Consider the following 18267-nt stretch of genomic DNA (forward strand, 5'->3'; position numbering starts at 1 on the left):
TATTTCTTTCAAAAAAATTAAACATGTTTTCATTTCGTCATTATGGAGTATTGTGTGTACATGGAAAAAATATATTAAAAAAAGAAACGTCATCCATTTTGAATTCAGACTGTAACACAACAAAATGTGGATTAAGCCCTTGGGTATGAATACTTGAAGGCACTGTAAGCAGACTCACTTCAGAAACATGTGGAAGGCAGCGTCGGTATCGTGTATGGGAAGCCAGGCAGGGTCGCGTAGGAAGCGCTTCTCTACCTCTGTCTCCAGGCCCACACTGGTGGGAGGGAGTCCATGGGGGAGCTGTAGATAAATGAATGATTGAAACACATAAGGGAGATAATAGGCTGGAGAGATTAGATAGGAGATGTAGATCCTATGTAAACACAGGATGCTTTCCAAACTGAAGTTTGCTCCTTTCCTTTAAACTTGATGGCGGGCCTTTGCGGTTCTTAAGGACCTAGGATAGGTAGGTGACACCTACTGTAGGTAACTTAGACAAGTAGAGGTAGATGGAGATATGCAATATATTGCGTGCATACTTTAAGCAGTCATTTCATATCTGTAGAAATGGCGGGGAGAGTTTTCAGATAAGAATCCAACCACAGACTGAGACAACTGCACCATCGAGAGCATCCTGACTGGTTGCATCCCTGCCTGGTATGGCAACTGCTCGGCCGCCGACCGCAAGGCACTACAGAGGGTAGTGCGTACGGCCCAGTACATCACTGTGGCCAAGCTTCCTGCCATCCAGGACCTCTATACCAGGCGGTGTCAGAGGAAGGCCCTAAAATTGTTAAAGACTCCAGCCACCCTAATCAGAGACTGTTCTCTCTGCTACCACACGGAAAGCGGTACCGGAGTGTCAAGTCTAGGTCCAAGAGGCTTCTAAACAGCTTCTAACTCCAAGCCATAAGACTCCTGAGCATCTAATCAAATGGCTAGTCATACTATTTGCATCCCCCCCTTTTCTACACTGCTGCTACTCTGTTATTATTTATGCAGTCACTTTAATAACTCTACCTACATGCACATATTACCCCCACACATTGACTCTGTACCGGTACCCCCTATATATAGCACCGCTATTGTTATTTACTGCTGCTCTTTAATTATTTGTTATTCTTATCTCTTACTTTTTTGTATTTTCTTAAAACTGCATTGTTGGTTAAGGGCTTGTAAGTAAGCATTTCACTGTAAGGACTACACATGTTGTATTCTGCACATGTGACAAATATAATTTGATGTGAGTCATACTGACCGTGCTTTGTGGATACAGGGTCTGGTTATTGGGCTGTGGATGTGTGATGAGCTCAAACCTGCCAGAGCAACCCATCTCCAGCAGGGATAGCGGGAGATCTGTGGGGCCTACAGGGGGAAGATCTATGGAGAGAGACATGGGATTGAGATGAATAGCCTAGTTTCTATGGACTGTCCTCCATTGTAGATATTGAATCATATAAACATATATTGCAATGTCATCATTTACTGCTTTAGCTGATAAGATTCTGCTCATAACACGTTCCGCATGTTGAGAGGGACTAACGTTACATTTCTGCAACTTGAATGAGAGCTGAGCTGGCTAGCTAACGTTAGCTAGGCTAACCCAAGTTGTTATATTCGCCAGTAAACTGTATTGCTAGCAAGTTACTTTAAAGCAAAGCTTACAGCAATGGCCATAACCGTATGCCTAATTCATTATCTGTACATATTATCTGATATTATCTAAATCTCCTTCACCTATTATTTCCATTTCTCCACCGCAGATGAAAGTTGGTGCAGCAGTTCACTGTCTATTCGGAAATGGCAAAGATTGGTAGGCGGAAGTAGGTCAAATTGCCATATGTAATACGATATATATCTCAATATTAATACATTCTCTTACTAAATGTTGTCAAGTGTAGGCCATGCATTCCTTATAATTTACTTATTCCATAAATTTTAGCAAGTTGAATAGTGATTTTTCTTATTCATGCGCACTAACAACTGTTGACGTCATTTTCATGCGCCTGTGTTTTTGTGTTCGTGAATGGGTGTGATTACAACTAGCTATAGTAACGTGACAGAGGTAACAAAATAATGACATTTCTAAATACAATAGTGTCAATGTAGTATATTTTGTTTATTGTTGTAGTCTGAAAGCTGCATTGCCATATTGTTGATAAGCAATTATATACTTTCCACTGCCCTGTGTAACACAATGTAGATGGCTAGTAGTAGCAGCTAATGTTAATTGGTAGCTAGCCAACCAACCAGCTAACAAGCTAACGTAAGGTTTTAAAATGTTGTCAGATGCATGCAGAATGTAGAAACAGAAATCTATTTGGTCGTGAACAAAGTGTAAATAGTAGTTTTTGAGTTTATGCAATTGCATTAGAGAGTTGAATTCAACCACACTTGTATATTGGTATTCATTGTGTTGTGCAAATATGTCCACTATTCTGGTTGTCCATTCCTTTTTCACAATACTTTCCAGCTGGGTTCGACATGGTGGTGTTCCCAAGCTCTTTGACAGAGGAAGAGGAGTCTCTGCAGAAGAAATATGCCAAACTCAAGAAAAAGGTGAAAAACTTTAAGAATCTCCTCACTTGACTAGAGAGAAATCTATGTATCCATATCCTGCTTCTGACAATGAGATGTGTCACTGCCCCCACATTTGCAGATGTGATCAGGAGTAGTCCTAGGTCTTTTTTAAATTCACCGGTCAGTCATCATCATCACACTCATAATGTTGAAATACCAAACTCCGATTGGCCTTAGTGTTTACACCTCTTATTGTCTCTTTCTCTCCCTCTATCCTCACACCTCTAGAAAAAGGCACTGCTGGCTTTGAAGAAGCAGCAGAGTTCAACCAGCCAGACCAATCAGAGTGGATTGAAGCGAAGTATGTGGCTTTGTCTTCACTTTTTTAAACTGTATTACTAAGCAGATACTTTGTCACAGTTGATTATGTTGCATCTACTCTCTCCCTCCTAGCTTTGTCAGACCAGCCGGTGCTAGATACAGCGACAGCTACAGAGCAGGCAAAGATGCTTATCAAGTCTGGAGCCATCAGCGCCATCAAGTCAGAGAACAAGAACTCTGGCTTCAAGCGCTCTAGAACGCTAGAGATCAAGCTCAAGGTGAGATACAAAATGCAATATGCAAGGATGTGTAATGTGACTTGATCATAGAATAAATTATTGATACAACAATTTATATACATAATAATAATAATAATAATAATAATCATGTTTAAAGCTGACAGAGTTGCAAATGCCTTTTGAATCTGACACAAACTAGTCTGTGATGGAACTCAAACGTATCAATTTATGGTTTAGTAATGATTTGTTATATTTTCTCTTTCTGTTTACCAGGATCCAGAGAAAGTCCCAGGCCCTGTGGCTTTCCAACCATTCCAAAGGAGCATGTCCACTGATGAGGAACTTTCTGAGGTAAAATTAGAATTATATGACATCCCATGTAAAATCAGCCAATGAATTGATGAACTCTACCTACAAAATGGCATGCATTTACAGTATTTTACCAATGCTGTCTGCCTGTATTGTGGCCACAGAACCAGTGACTTGGATATTTTTTTGGGGGGAAATATACAACTGATGCTGTTGCTTTTAAATTTTAATTTCTACTCCAGGCTGGCAAAAGAGCCCACAGAAAATCTTTGTACGAGAGGTAAGCCTAAAAGCTCTGATGAATAATAGACGCTGGTTCTCTGTATAAGGCGGTTTAACATCTCGATCTCTAACAGCTTCGTCACTCCAGGTGACCGGGCGGCTCGTGACGAGGAGGAGGGAAGTGGCGGCCTTTCCACCAGCAGAGACATGGAGCGAGAGAGAGACCGAGGAGACCGAGAGATGGACAGAGAAAGGGAGCGCGACAGAGAGAGAGACCGGGACAGAGAGAGAGACCGGGGCAGCGGCGACCGGGGCAGGGACAGAGAGCCGCGTGACCGCGAGAGAGACAGGAGCCAGGACGGAGACCGGGAAAGGGGAGGAGACAGAGAGTCACGGGAGCGAGACGGACCGTTCAGACGTGAGTGTTCGTTTACTGGACTTCTGTCTTTTCATGTGTCTTATCATTGGCATTCTTAAAAGGATGTTTAGCTCAAAATACAAATTCAAGGATGGAATAATGGAACAGTTTTTCTTCTCCCTTCTCTCTTTCCCCCTCTCAGGATCAGACTCGTACCCGGAGCGGAGGGGGGTGAGGAAGGGGAACACAGTGTACGTGTATGGAACTGGCCTTGTGGAGGACAACCTGCGTTCAGCCTTCTCCCAACACGGCACCATCATTGACCTGTCCATGGATTCCCCACGCAAGTACGGCTACATTACTTTTATGTCCTTGTGGGTGTGTGATTGGGAGAGCATCCAAAACTGAAAATGTTCAGTGTTTTAAATTGTTTTGCAGTTAAACTAAAACTCGTCCAGTAAGTCCCTCACTGTTTTGTTCTGTTTGGTGCATAATGAACACAGCCTTGTCTTTCTCTTTCTAGCTGTGCATTCATCACCTTTGAGAAGATGGAGTCTGCAGACCAAGCTGTAGCAGAGGTCAGTATAGCTCTAGCTCCCTGTCCCAACTTAAGGCATTATAGTGTAAAACCAATCATCTATACACCTTTCTTCTCCCAGTTGAATGGAAGCACGGTGGGAGACGTCCCCATCAAAGTCAGCATTGCCAGGAAGCAGCCCATGCTGGAGGCAGCCACCGGCAAATCTGTTTGGGCCACTCTGGGTAAATATCAGTTCTAGTCAAACACAGATCGGACTAACAAGCAGTGTATGACAGGAAGTGTCAACTCTGGATTCATGTATACTTTCTCTCTTTCCCCTCACAGCTGTGCAGAACAGTGCCAAAGGTTCCTACAGAGACAAGAGAAACCAGGTTGTGTACAGTGAGGATTTCCTATGAGCTAAGAGGCGTGCCACATTGGAGATCTGTAAGAATCAACGAATTAGCTTTGTATGCATTTTCTATATTGCATTTTGTGTTGTTGATTGCCTGTTAGCGCGATACGGCACCATGTGTCAGTTCTGAGTAGATGCTACATTTCATTCATGGCCAGGATGTGTAATGGCAATGACCATGTGAACAGAGATTGTGGTTTGATCTTGCAACCAGGGGTTTCATTGTTTTGTGGAGCTCAATAAATCACGTCAATACATTTGTCCATCTGGTTGTCTGATGCGGTCTTGCTTTGAATCAAAGGATCGAATTAGATTTGGCACTGTATCAATGTAATAACATACACTATTGTCTCATAGCTGTAGGCCATGACATCCACTTACCTCTCACATGCATCGATTTGTCTGTTTCCTTTGGTTTAGCACGATACAGTGCAGAGATGTATAAAGCTGTAACAAAATGTGGACAAAGTGAAGGGTTCTGAACACTTTCCCAATGCACTGTATATTAACATGTCAGCTGAGCACACCAAGTCACATGCCATTTTGTGCACATTTACAGAATAGTGTCTCGAGTCCTGAGTAAACGCGCATTGCACAAAGTGTAGGTCTCTTACTATTTGTCCTTTTGTGATGAGCATGATTATGGAATGGCAGCCTACTTTATTTTGGGTACCTCTTTAAATATACTGTCTTACACTTAAGTACACATTGTTACAAATAAATGTTTGTAACTATTACACATTACAAATCAGCTGGTACATACCAACATCCAACGTTTAACAAGAACCTCACCTTCAAATACACAAATGTAAAATATTTTATTGGTCAGCCAGTGAGTTACAAATGAGACAATAAGGTCTAAAACTGAGGTGTGCACAACTCCAGTCCTCCAGAGCCACGGTGCTGTACAGTAGGTCATCGTTTCCCCCCCTTCAATTAAATAATTAAGAGAAATAATCAAGCCATGTCATTGACTGGCCAGAGCTTCAAACCAGCATACACTTCAGCCCGTGAGGAGGACCGGAGTTGTGCACCCCAGGTCTAAAAGTAGGGGTTTTCCCTTTCAAGATCTTAGTAGGTCCCTCCAGCACACACAACCTCGTTTCCAACCCACAAACTCAAAGGCACACTCCAAACCACTCTTTTGGCAATTAGAGCAGAAGGTAAGCACACAGCCGCTTGCTTGAATAAACCCCCTGTACCTCCAACTGCAACGCTTAGTCAATGAGTGTACATTTTGGCTGAGAGGAGGGGTAAGGGAGCATCTCCTCCCCCCTCCCTGTTCCAGTGTCCTTTTCAAAAGTCAAATCTGTCCTGAGTGTCTCCCTCTCCTTCCCCTGGCCCTGCCACTCGCTCCATCTCGGCCTGTGCCTCCAGGCTGTTCTGAGCGGTCGTCTTCCCATGCTGCTCCTTGAGGTGGCGCCGCAGCGCCGGCTTGTGGGCAAAGCGCGAGTGGCAGTAGGCGCAGCAGTGAGGCCGCTCACCGCTGTGTAGGTTCATGTGATCGCACAGCGTGGACTTCTGCGTGAATGTCTTGTCGCAGAGGGGGCAGCGGTGGACCTTGGCACCGCGGTGCACGGTCATGTGACGGTTGAGGTTGCTGGAGTGGTTGAAGTGTTTGCCGCAGCAGGGGCACACGTACAGCAAGTGGGTGGCGCGCGTGTGGACGGCCAGGGAGTGGGCCGAGGGGAAGGTCAGGCCGCATTGCTCGCATGCCACCGGCCCCGCTGTGCTGGAGGTGGAGCCCACCACGGCCACAGACTCATCCCCCGCCCCGTCACCACCTGTTGGCACAGCCGCCATCCCCATGTTACCTTCACCTCCATCACCGCTGGGGTCGTCCAGGTTGTAGTGAGCCTGACCATTCCCGTCCCGGGGCACCAGCTCCTCTCCCTGAACCTCCCCCATCCCGTAGTCTAGCCGTGGGAGATCGCCCCCCCGAGAGGAACGCTGACCTCATGGCTTCCTGGCTGAAGTCCAGGCCGAAGCCCTGCATCATCTCCGCCCCGGTGGGTAGACGCCATGCCTCCTGGTATTGCATACCCAGAGGCCTCCTCTCCCTCTCGCGGTACGAGCCACGCTTCCTCTTGAAGCCCCTCCCCCTCCCCCGGCCCACTTTGGGTGAGTCGTGAGTCTACGCCTCCACCCTTGGAGCCCCTCCCTCTCGAAGCCGCTGTTGCGGATGGCCATTTCAGCTGGGGCCATATCATCACCCCTGCCCCCTCCCACTATGACACTGTCCGTATCTTGGTACTGGCACCCCTGATGCCCCTCTGTGGCTTCCTCTCCGCCTTCCTCTGCCTCTCGCCTCTCTTCCGGCTCCTGCTCATCCTCGATGCAGATCCGGAACATGTCATAATCCTCCCTGCCCTCCTCTGTTACTCTCACCTGGAACAACATGAGACTGATTTGAGTGTGCTACCAGACCTGGGTTCAAATACTATTTAAAATCTCAACTACTTTCACATACATTTGATCAAAGTATTTATTCAGATATATATTTTATTTGAAAAGACAAGTAGTTGAAAATCCTCAAATGCACTGCATACTATTTGTAAATACCTTGGTTAAATGTTTTTGAAATAAGTATTTGGAAATTACTCTCATATAACTTGGTAAACTATATTTTTACAACAAAAAAAGCATTCAAATACTCAACAAAAAATGTACAGATGGATGCAGTGGTAAGTGTTGTTCCTGAATTGCCTTACTTTGATCTCATCCATTGTGTTAGGGTCATCATCGTGTTGTACATCTGTCTTAGTGTTTGAGTCTGTATGGTCATCAGCCTGAGACTGTACAGGGCTGTGAGGCTGCAGTGAGGAATGATCAGCAGAGGTTGACATAAGGGAGTGGCTGCCACTGACTGTCACTGGCATCGATTGGCTCTCTTCTGACTTGATCTGAAAATGAGCGGTGGAGAGAAAAAGAATGAAGACGAGTCAGTTCAACATCTTCACAGGTAAAAACAATCCAGCCTTTGATAAATAAGTTCAGTAATTATTTGCCTTCAACAATTGAAGCACGGTATAATAACATTTTACGTTGTGATTTCAAACAATTATTTCAATAGGGTGCCTTTGACTATACACTAACCAAAATAAGTAACTAACCTTTGGTGAGCTGGGGTTCTTTGGCTGCATGTACTTGCCCAGGGCTCCCCGGCACTTCTCCACAACATGCTCCATCTGCAGGTAGCTAGCGGCCGTCAGGTAATTCACTATCTCCTTGGGGCTGAACTGCAGCACACCGGTGTAACAGGACTGGAGCAGCTCACATACCACCGAGGAGCTGTGAAGGACTGACACCTAGAGGGCAAAATAGGGGGGGGAAAAAACACACCAAACAGATATTTTGCTGTTACGTCTCAGATACACTATATATACAAAAAAGTATGTGGACACCCCTTCAAATGCAATCTCCATAGACATTGGCAGTAGACTGGCCTTACTGAAGGGCGCAGTGACTTTCCAAATGGCACCGTCATAGGATGTCACCTTTCCAACAAGTGAATTCGTCAAATTTCTGCCCTGTTCGAGCTGCCGCGGTCAACTGGAAGTGCTGTTATTGGAAATTATGTTAAGTGGAAACATCTAGGAGCTACAACAGCTCAGCCGCAAAGTGGTAGGCCATACAAGCTCACAGAATGGGACTGCCAAGCGGTGAAGCACGTAGTGCGTAAAAAATTGTCTGTTCTCGGTTGAAACACTCACTACTGAGTTCCAAACTGCCTCTGGAAGCAACGTCTGCACAATAACTTCGTTGGGAGCTTCATGAAATGGGTGTCCATGGCTGAGCAGTTCCACATAAGCCTAAGATCATTATGCGCAGCACCAAGCATCGGCTGGCGTGGTGTAAAGCTCACTGCCATTGGACTCTGGAGCAATGGAAACGCTTTCTCTGGAGTGATGAATCACGCTTCACCGTCTGGCAGTCCGACGGGCGAATCTGGGTTTGGCGGATGCCAGAACAACTACCTGCACGAATGCAGTGCCAACTGTAAAGTTTGGTGGAGGAGGAATAATGGTCTGGGACTGTTTTTCATGGTTCGGGTTAGGCCCCTTAGTTCCAATGAAGGAAAATCTTAACGCTACAGCATACAATGACATTCTAGACAATTCTATGCTTCCAACTTTGCAGCAACAGTTTGAGGAAGGCCCTTTCCTGTTTCAGCATGACAATGAGAGGTCCAATTTTGTTTGTCGAGATCAGTGTGGAAGAACTTGACTGGCCTACACAGAGCCCTGACTTCAACACCAACTGCGAGCCAGGCCTAATCGCCCAACATCAGTGCCCGACCTCACTAATGCTGTTGTGGCTGAATGGAAGCAAGTCCCCGCAGAAATGTTCCAACATCTAGTAGAAAGCCTCCCTAAAGAGTGGAGGCTGTTTGAGCAGCAAAGGGGGGGGACCAACTCCCATGATTTTGAAATAAGATGTTCCAACAAGCCGTTGTCCATATACTTTTGGTCATGTAGTGTATTTTTCTTATGATCAATCGTGTAAGCCATTAGTGTCATATCCTGCAAGACTTGTGATAGAATCTACCATAATGAGGCATAGGACTGGAACCACAGCTGGCATGATGCAACATTTGAGAACTTCCCAGGCTCAAAGATATGCCTATTAAAACAGTCAGATCATTGAAAGGGTATGTGACAAGAAGTGTCTGTCAGGGGCTAGTACATCTGAAGTTGACACAACATTTATCAAACATAACCCAAATAGTGTGTAACACAGTGGCTTTCCCTGGCACCCACCTGCAGTTCAGAGGAGGGGTTGAGCAGGAACTGGTCCCTAAGGAAGGGGGAGCAGGCAGCAAGGACCACTTTGTGTCCCCGGAACGTCTGCCTGCCGCTGGCCACTATAGTGATGTCACAAAACTGCTGCCTGGACCTCAGGGAGTTCATGCTCTTCAGGGTGTCGTCACCGTGACCCGGCAACCGGAAACACAGCACCTCCATCTTAGCTACCGTGGAGCCTATAGGAGAGACATGAAGAGGACTCTTGAAATTCTGCAATAATAAAAATACAAATATTTTAAAAAGGGAACATTTAGCATCTGGATCAACCAAAGGGAAACGTGGCACTTTCTGGGGTCTGGACATTTCTCCAGCTACAGTCATACTGGCCAAATTCAGACCAGAGAGCAAGAGCAAGCGAGAGACCCCCATGGCTGTACAAGAGGCATGATGGTGTCTGACTATACGTCAAAGAGTAAAAGCACAACAGCTCCCATATCCCGGCTTGACACCCAATATTCCCTGTGATTATTAATTGATGTTAGAGTAGGTGAAGTCATTGTTCGCTCGTTTTGTTTTCAAGGTTTGTCAGGCAGGTCACAACGAGTAGCTGAAATCAGCTATATGAAATGGTTCTCTATGGCCAAAAAATTAAATCAAGCGCTTACAAGCCTAGGTTGAAGATAATCATACATTGTTTTTCGACCTAACGTTAGCTACTAGTTAACTATATATATCATTGTTTTATGTGACTATAAAGCTAACGTAATACTACTGCTGCTGCTGTTAACGTTACTAGCTAACGTTTGCTAGTTAGCACTAGCATCATTTGCTAAGGTCAATTGTGCAGGTTCTAAATTTCGCAAACGGTAATGTTATTGTGTATCCAACCTCTGTCATAGCTAACGTTACCCAGCTAGGAGTACCTCGCTAGCTAGCTTATTGCCCCCCTACTAGCCACAGGCCGTTAGCTAGCTAGGCGTCGTTTGTGACCTGCCTGCTAAAACACAGTAAACTCGACGTTAGTTTAGTGTTTCCTTACCTGCTACTACTGTAGATATCTTTTCCCCTTACTATATGTTGTGGAGTAACTAGGCACTCAATAACCGGTCATTCATTCTATATTGGCTAGCAAGCCAGCTAGCTAACGTTGGTATGTTTACTTTGTTAGCTTGTTTTAAACGAGCGTCAGTAGTTACATAGCCACAAAGTCATAAACCCCGCCTATTTCTACAATTTATCTTCTTAAATTTTGATTTTAAAGCAAACATTAACCACACTGCTAACCTTACGCCTAAAATTACATTAAGACCAAAAAACGTATATTAGTTTTCATGAATTTTTACGATACAGCTAGCCATTTTCTTTTCAACGAGAGTGGACCAGCACTTCCCGTGACAACTAGTGATAGGCATTCCGGCTCTTTTCAGCGACCCAGCTCGTTCGGCTCTTTCAGCTCCCAAACGGCTCTGAAAAAAATATGTTTTGTATTTTTTCAAGTCATACAGTTTGACTATGATTGGGGTTAAAACAATTCTAATTAAATTATTAAATTAAATTATACTCTACCTTAACCACAATGCATGTACAAATGCATTGGTTTGTTATGAAAAATAATCATATTAAACATTTGCATTTAAAGTATAACTTTTTAAATGTATAAACAAAGTGAATATAACTCTAACCATTCAAAACGAATACAATCTGAACAGCATAATAGAATATTGCACCACAAAGAAAAATAAATAATTTGCATAACTGCAGCATCCCACAAATTGAAATAAATGTAAAAAGAAGGATGCTATTACACATGTGCATAAAGTATAACTTTTTTAATGTATATAAACAAAGTGCATATAAATGTAACAATTCAAAACGAATACAATCTGAACAACATAATAGAATATTGCACCATATCAAAGAAAAATAAATAACAATGTGCAAAACTGCAGCATTCCACTTAAAACATTAAACTGGTCCCTCTTTTCTCTCTCTTCTTTATTGCCATGTTATAACCAGCAGCACACAGCAATGCTGACCATATTTTGCTTTTATGAGAGATTTGCATTCAGAAATGCAAGCTGCCTCACTTTCGAGGGGCTTGTGCGGTTTCTTCTCTCTTGTTCTTCCACCAGCTCAGAGGATCTGCAGATCTTTGGAGGGGCTCCTCCAAATAGGATCGGACCTCCATTATGGCATCTGCTGAGGGATTCCGTCGGAGCTGCAACCCCAGTTGCGCTCTCGTCAAACAGCATCCAACCAGCAGAAGTTTGTGGCACTACTGCTGGTGCTTCTGCTCCATCTGATCCCTCTTCTTGTTGCCCAGGTGCCTGAGCCAGCTGACTGCTGGGGCTGTCCCTCCCTGCTGCTGAGGTTATTCTTTGAAGAGCCTCATAAATCGTTCTGGCATCACTGAAGGCTAACTTCTTAAACCTGGGGTCAAGTGCAGCGGTTTCTGATAGCACGTGATTATATTCCATTCATGGAACTTTTTGTCCATTGATGAACATAGGGTGTCCATCAACTCTGTCACATGTCCTGTGGTTACATTTGCTTCTCTCTGGCGGCTGGCTGTGACTCGCTGCAGACCATTACACAGGAGCATAATTCTTGAGGCTGTCACATAGCTGAAAAGAGAGAACAGTAACTTATTAGTTCAGGTTCATGTTTTGTCTACTGATACTACATTCTCATCTACTGCTCATATACAGTTGAAGTCGGAAGTTTACATACACTTAGGTTGGAGTCATTAAAACTCGTTTTTCAACCACTCCACAAATTTCTTGTTAACAAACTATAGTTTTGGCAAGTTGGTTAGGACATCTACTTTCTGCATGACACAAGTAATTTTTCCAACAATTGTTTACAGACAGATTATTTTACTTATAATTCACTGTATCACAATTCCAGTGGGTCAGAAGTTTACTAAGTTGACTGTGCCTTTAAACAACTTGGAAAAATTCCAGAAAATTATGTCATGGCTTTAGAAGCTTCTGATAGGCTAATTGACATCATTTGAGTCAATTGGAGGTGTACCTGTGGATGCATTTCAAGGCCTACCTTCAAACTCAGTGCCTCTTTGCTTGCTTGACATTATGGGAAAATAAAAAGAAATCAGCCAAGACCTCAGAAAAACAATTGTAGACCTCCACAAGTCTGGTTCATCCTTAGGAGCAATTTCCAAACGCCTGAAGGTACGACGTTTATCTGTACAAACAATAGTGCGCAAGTATAAACACCATGGGACCACGCAGCCGTCATACCACTCAGGAAGGAGACGCGTTCTGTCTCCTAGAGATGAACGTACTTTGGTGAGAAAAGTACAAATCAATCCCAGAACAACAAAGGACCTTGAAGATGCTGGAGGAAAAAGGTACAGAAGTATCTATATCCACAGTAAAGTCTTTTATCGACATAACCTGAAAGGCCGCTCAGCAAGGAAGAAGCCACTGCTCCAGAACCGCCATAAAAAAGTCAGACTACGGTTTGCAACTGCACATGGGAACAAAGATCGTACTTTTTGGAGAAATGTCCTCTGGTCTGATGAAACAAATGGAACAGTTTGGCCATAATGACCATCATTATGTTTGGAGGAAAAAGGGGCAAGCCGAAGAACACCATCCCAACTGGGAAGCACGGGGGCTGGCAGCATCATGTTGTGGGGGTGCTTTGCTGCAGGAGGGACTGGTGCACTTCACAAAATAGATGGCATCATGAGGAAGGAAAATTATGTGGATATATTGAAGCAACATCAAGACATCAGTCAGGAAATTAAAGCTTGGTCGCAAATGGGTCTTCCAAATGGACAATGACCCTAAGCATACTTCCAAAGGTATGGCAAAATGGCTTAAGGACAACAAAGTCAAGGTATTGGAGTGGCCATCACAAAGCCCTGACGTCAATCCTCTAGAAAATTTGTGGGCAGATCTGAAAAAGTGTGTGCGAGCAAGGAGGCCTACAAACCTGACTCCATTACACTAGCTCTGTCAGGAGAAATGGGCCAAATTTCACCCAACTTATTGTGGGAAGCTTGTGGAAGGCTACCCAAAACGTTTGACCCAAGTTAAACAATTTAAAGGCATTGCTACCAAATACTAATTGAGTGAATGTAATCTTCTGACCCACTGGGAATGTGATGAAAGAAATAAAAGCTGAAATAAGTCACTCTACTATTATTCTGACATTTCACATTCTTAAAATAAAAATGGTGATCCTAACTGACCTAAGACAGGGAATTTTTACTAGTATTAAATGTCAGGAATTGTGAAACTGAGTTTAAATGTATTTGGCTAAGGTGTCTGTAAACTTCCGACTTCAACTGTACATATATAATACTGGATTAAGTAATGATGTAGTAATAACTGCTTACTGTTCCTCTCTCCACTGATATCCACTGTGACCTGCTCAAAGGGTACCAGGACTCTGCACAACTCCTCCTCCACCACCACCTCCCATTCCTCTTGGGTCAGAGCATCAACGGGTGCATTGACAATGGTCAGGGTAGAGATGATAGCATCCTTTGACTCAAGAAACCGCTTCAACATATAAACTATTGAATTCCACCTTGTAGTGCAGTCTAGTTAGGCCACAGCTCAGGCATCCCCATCTTGCGTTGTGTTGACTCTAGTTTTTCAGCACCTACTGTGCTCCTGTGGAAGGATTCTACTGCTGCTTTCACTTTGTCCACAGTTGGCTTCATCACCTTCAGAGCATCTCTTACAATCAGGTTGATTGTGTGGGCAAGACATGGATGATGAGTCCATTTAAAAATGTTCATGGCTTTGGTTATGTTAGCTGCATTGTCGCTAACACAACAGACCACTTTTCCATCTACTTGCCACTCAACAGTTCCTCTGCCAAGTTCTGAGGTGTGTCTGTCGCTGAACTCAAAGCAGTCCAGAAGACAGCTAGACATCGAAAAATCTTCAATGAAGTGACCAATGAACCAAAGATGCGAGCCAACTCACACACTTAGCAGCCGAGGAGAGAGAGGAAGGACTGCTGTGAAAACAGAATAGGGTTTTCCTGCTTGGAATTGTGTACATTGGATTTAGACTATTGCTATAATTTCTAAAACCTCTGTCCTCCACAATTGAAAATGGCTGGAAATCAGTGGCAATCATTTTAGCCAATGCAATATCAATTATCAATTTGGCCTTGTTTTGCTACAGACATAGACTTTGGCATAAACTGGTCCATAGAAGACTGCGTTGCTGTGGGTCGCGGAGTAGGCCTACTTGACTGAGTGGATACATCACCACGTGTGGAGGTGCTGACTCCACCATCACTAGCAGGCCCGCTAGTTTCTCAAAGCTCCGCTACAGCTAGCTTCACAGTTGGGTGCACAGTTCGCATATGCTGGTGTAGGTTGTGCGTAGAACCGGCTTTATATGAGATTTTGTTTTTGGCAAATTCTACATTATTAAAATGCATCCAAATGCTACTGTGCTTCTGACTCATTTTCCAGCTGTTGTTTTCACAGCTGTCCTTCCTTTCTCTCCTCGGCTGCTAAGTGTGTGACTGTGTGAGTTGGCTCTGGCCCTCCCCCACGCATCTTTGATTCATTGGTTGACTCTGCGTGTCTAATTAACAGGAACAACAGGTGAGGCTGTTAGTCTGAGCAGACAGTCAGAACGAATGTGTGCGCTTGAGCATTAAACCTATATATTTTTTTTATTTATCAGTTCTTTGAATTAGTTAATTCTATTCATTTAAATCCCTTGATTATTCATATCTTAAAATAAAAATGATAGATTCTGCTCTTCTGATATGCGAGCCGGATCCCAACGTTCACCCACAAGAGCCATCTCTTAGAGCCGACTCGTTCGCGAACGACCCATCACTAGTGCCAACACAATGTACCTAACTAGCCGGTCAACTTTTTATTAAAAGGGGAAGACACAAAAAGCAATGTCTGGAAACTTAAGTCACTAATCATGTTTTGGAGTAAGCAACCTAAAGTTTCTTTATCCGCAACATACAGTGAGTTAGGGATGGTTGTCAAACGTTATTTGTTTTGCTTTGGGGAGGGTTGTGTGTTTTTTAATTGGGTACAGGGGAGGGTAGTGCATTTTCCCCTGATTTACATTAGCCATTTTGCAGGATTTACTATATAACGTTTTCCATACAGCCACATTTTCCTCATCTGCTTGTATCGCCTCCCATATCAAGGTGTTTTGGTACTTCCCTTATGCACTACGCTTTTCCGCATGCTTACTATACCACAGTTCAATAGCCTAATAGTCTACCAGTGAACTGACTATCCTGCCCTCTATTCATAGCAACAATAATGGTAGGTGGATCGTTTGTCCAGATTTGCAATAGGCTAAGTAGCAATCATAACACACATAAAAATCATTCAAATCTACCCCATTTTCTATATAAATAGCCAATAGGCAGCAGAGGCCAGGTGCGCATGAAAGAACAGTGAAGACAAGTAACTGAAAAAGATCCCCTATTGATCTTGTTTAGGGACAATACAATGATCCTACATAGACTAGGCTACAGCACCACACAGTTCTGGGTCTAATCTCGGAAGATTACAGCAAGGCACAGTAGCAGGCCAGTCTGGCTGTATTTTTACTTCTGATTACCTACCGATGCACTGTCTGTTGCCCATCAATTCTACCAAATCGTACTCTGATCATATAGGCCTATGCTTCCAGCAGGCCCAGTTATTCAGGAAAGCTTAATATGTTCTGCCTCCTTTTCCGATCTGAGCGGCTATTCATGAACCTAGAACATAACGCTTCAATACAGCCTAAATATTTGTCATTTGACTTAAAATGTATTACCTATCATGTGTGGCATAAACAAATTTAGTCACAATGATTTACTCTGATCAGGCTACTTCCTGTAGGCTACCTGCACATGTTCATCCCCTTCACTAATATAATTCCAGTATCCAAACTGCACAACAGCCACTGATTTATGGAAAGAGACATTGTTACAAAACACCAAAAAGTTTAATGACATTCGGAGATTGTCAAACCAAGTATATCTGTTTGTCGAGATTGACATACTCTACTTGGTTGTGGTGTTGAAAACACAAACCTTGATGATAATCCCCAAAAATCGGTAATCCTATGTAGTTATGCGTTGCTTATTTGTGGTGCATTGGCACATAAACCTGTTGGTGGAAAATTCATTGCATGTACAGTACCAGTCAAACGTTTGGACACACCTACTCATTCAGGATTTTTCTATATTTTGACTATTTTCTACATTGTAGAATAATAGTGAAGACATCAAAACTATGGAATACCACATATGGAATCATCTTGTAACTAAAAAAGTGCTAAACAAATCAAAATATGTTATATTTAAGAATCCCTCAAATAGCCACCCCTTGCCTTGGTGAGTTTTGCACACACTTGGCATTCTCTCAACCAGCTTCATGAGGTAGTCACCTGGAATGCATTTCAATTAACAGGTGTGCCTTGTTAAGTTAACTTGTGGAATTTATTTCCTTCTTAATGCCTTTGAGCAAATCAGCTGTTTTGTGACAAGGTAGGGGTGGTATAGAGAAGATAGCCCCATTTGGTCATTTTTTAATTTTGTTTATTTAACCTTAATTTGGCAAGTCAGTTAAGAACAAATTCTTATTTACAATGACGGCCTACACCGGCCAAACCTGGATGACGCTGGGCCAATTGTGCGCTGCCCTATGGGACTCTCAATCATGGCCAGTTGTGATACAGCCTGGATTCGAACCAGGGTGTCTGTAGTGATGCCTCAAGCACTGAGATGCAGTGCCTTAAACTGCTGCGACACTCGGGAGTCCTATACCAAATACCAAGTCCATATTATGGCAAGAACAGCACAAATAAGCAAAGAGAAACGACAGTCCATTACTTTTTTACGGCATGAAGGTCAGTCAATACAGAACATTTCATGAACTTAAAGTTTCTTCAAGTGCAGTCGCAAAAACTATCAAGTGCTATGATGAAACTGGCTCTCATGAGGACCGCCACAGGAAAGGAAGACCCAGAGTTACCTCTGCTGCAGAGGATAAGTTCATTTGAGTTAAATCCTTCACATAGTTAAAGTAAAAGACAAATCTCAACATCAACTGTTCAGAGGAGAGTGAGTGAGTCAGGCTTTCATGGTCGAATTACTGCAAATAAACCACTATTAAAGGACACCAATAAGAGGAAGAGACTTGCTTGGGCCAAGAAACATGAGCAATGGACATTAGACCAGTGGAAATATTCCCTTTGGTCTGATGAGTCCAAATTTGAGATTTTTGGTTCCAACCGGTGTCTTTGTGAGACGCAGAGTAGGTGAACGGATGATCTCCACATGTCTGATTCCCTACCGTCAAGCATGGAGAGGGAGGTGTGATGGTATGGGAGTGCTTTGCTGATGACACTGTCAGTGATTTATTTAGAATTCAAGGCACACTTAACCAGCATGGCTACCACAGCATTCTGCAGCGATACGCCATCCCATATGGTTTGTGCTTAGTGGGACTATCATTTGTTTTTCAACAGGACAATGACCCAACACACCTCCAGGCTGTGTAAGGGCTATTTGACCAAGGAGAGTGATGGTGCTGCATCAGATGACCTGGCCTCCACAGTCACCCGACCTCAAACCAATTGAGATGGTTTGGGATGAGT

General features: G+C 43.5%; 3 protein-coding genes across 3 annotated transcripts in view; 1 reads left to right on the forward strand and 2 right to left on the reverse strand.

Annotated features, from left to right (window-relative positions):
• LOC106588514 (helicase SKI2W) overlaps window positions 1-1983 on the reverse strand; it is a 44267-nt gene extending 42284 nt beyond the window's left edge. Inside the window, exons 1-3 of the mRNA XM_014177624.2 lie at window positions 1738-1983; window positions 1259-1380; window positions 179-300 (exon numbers count right to left, since the gene is read on the reverse strand). Coding sequence (XP_014033099.2) covers window positions 179-300; window positions 1259-1380; window positions 1738-1750 — 257 coding nt within the window. The 5' untranslated portion in view covers window positions 1751-1983. The remainder of the gene's footprint in view (window positions 1-178; window positions 301-1258; window positions 1381-1737) is intronic.
• Window positions 1976-5169, forward strand: LOC106588516 (negative elongation factor E). Its single transcript, XM_014177627.2, has 11 exons — window positions 1976-2065; window positions 2474-2559; window positions 2809-2881; window positions 2974-3119; window positions 3354-3431; window positions 3632-3669; window positions 3746-4029; window positions 4172-4316; window positions 4493-4547; window positions 4629-4731; window positions 4835-5169. The coding sequence occupies exons 2-11, from the start codon at window positions 2485-2487 to the stop codon at window positions 4906-4908; spliced, it is 1071 nt and encodes a 356-aa protein (XP_014033102.1). The 5' UTR covers window positions 1976-2065; window positions 2474-2484; the 3' UTR covers window positions 4909-5169.
• A 534-nt stretch (window positions 5170-5703) lies between these two features.
• LOC106588515 (zinc finger and BTB domain-containing protein 12) lies at window positions 5704-11098 on the reverse strand. Its single transcript, XM_014177625.2, is given in 7 exon segments — window positions 5704-6830; window positions 6832-7029; window positions 7032-7292; window positions 7616-7807; window positions 8018-8212; window positions 9665-9885; window positions 10689-11098. Coding segments are annotated over 6 exon segments (1680 nt in total). The 5' UTR covers window positions 9869-9885; window positions 10689-11098; the 3' UTR covers window positions 5704-6200.
• Between the last annotated feature and the right edge of the window lie 7169 nt (window positions 11099-18267).

The sequence above is a fragment of the Salmo salar genome, chromosome ssa27 (assembly GCF_905237065.1).
Source record: "Salmo salar chromosome ssa27, Ssal_v3.1, whole genome shotgun sequence".
Taxonomy (NCBI): Eukaryota; Metazoa; Chordata; class Actinopteri; order Salmoniformes; family Salmonidae; genus Salmo; species Salmo salar.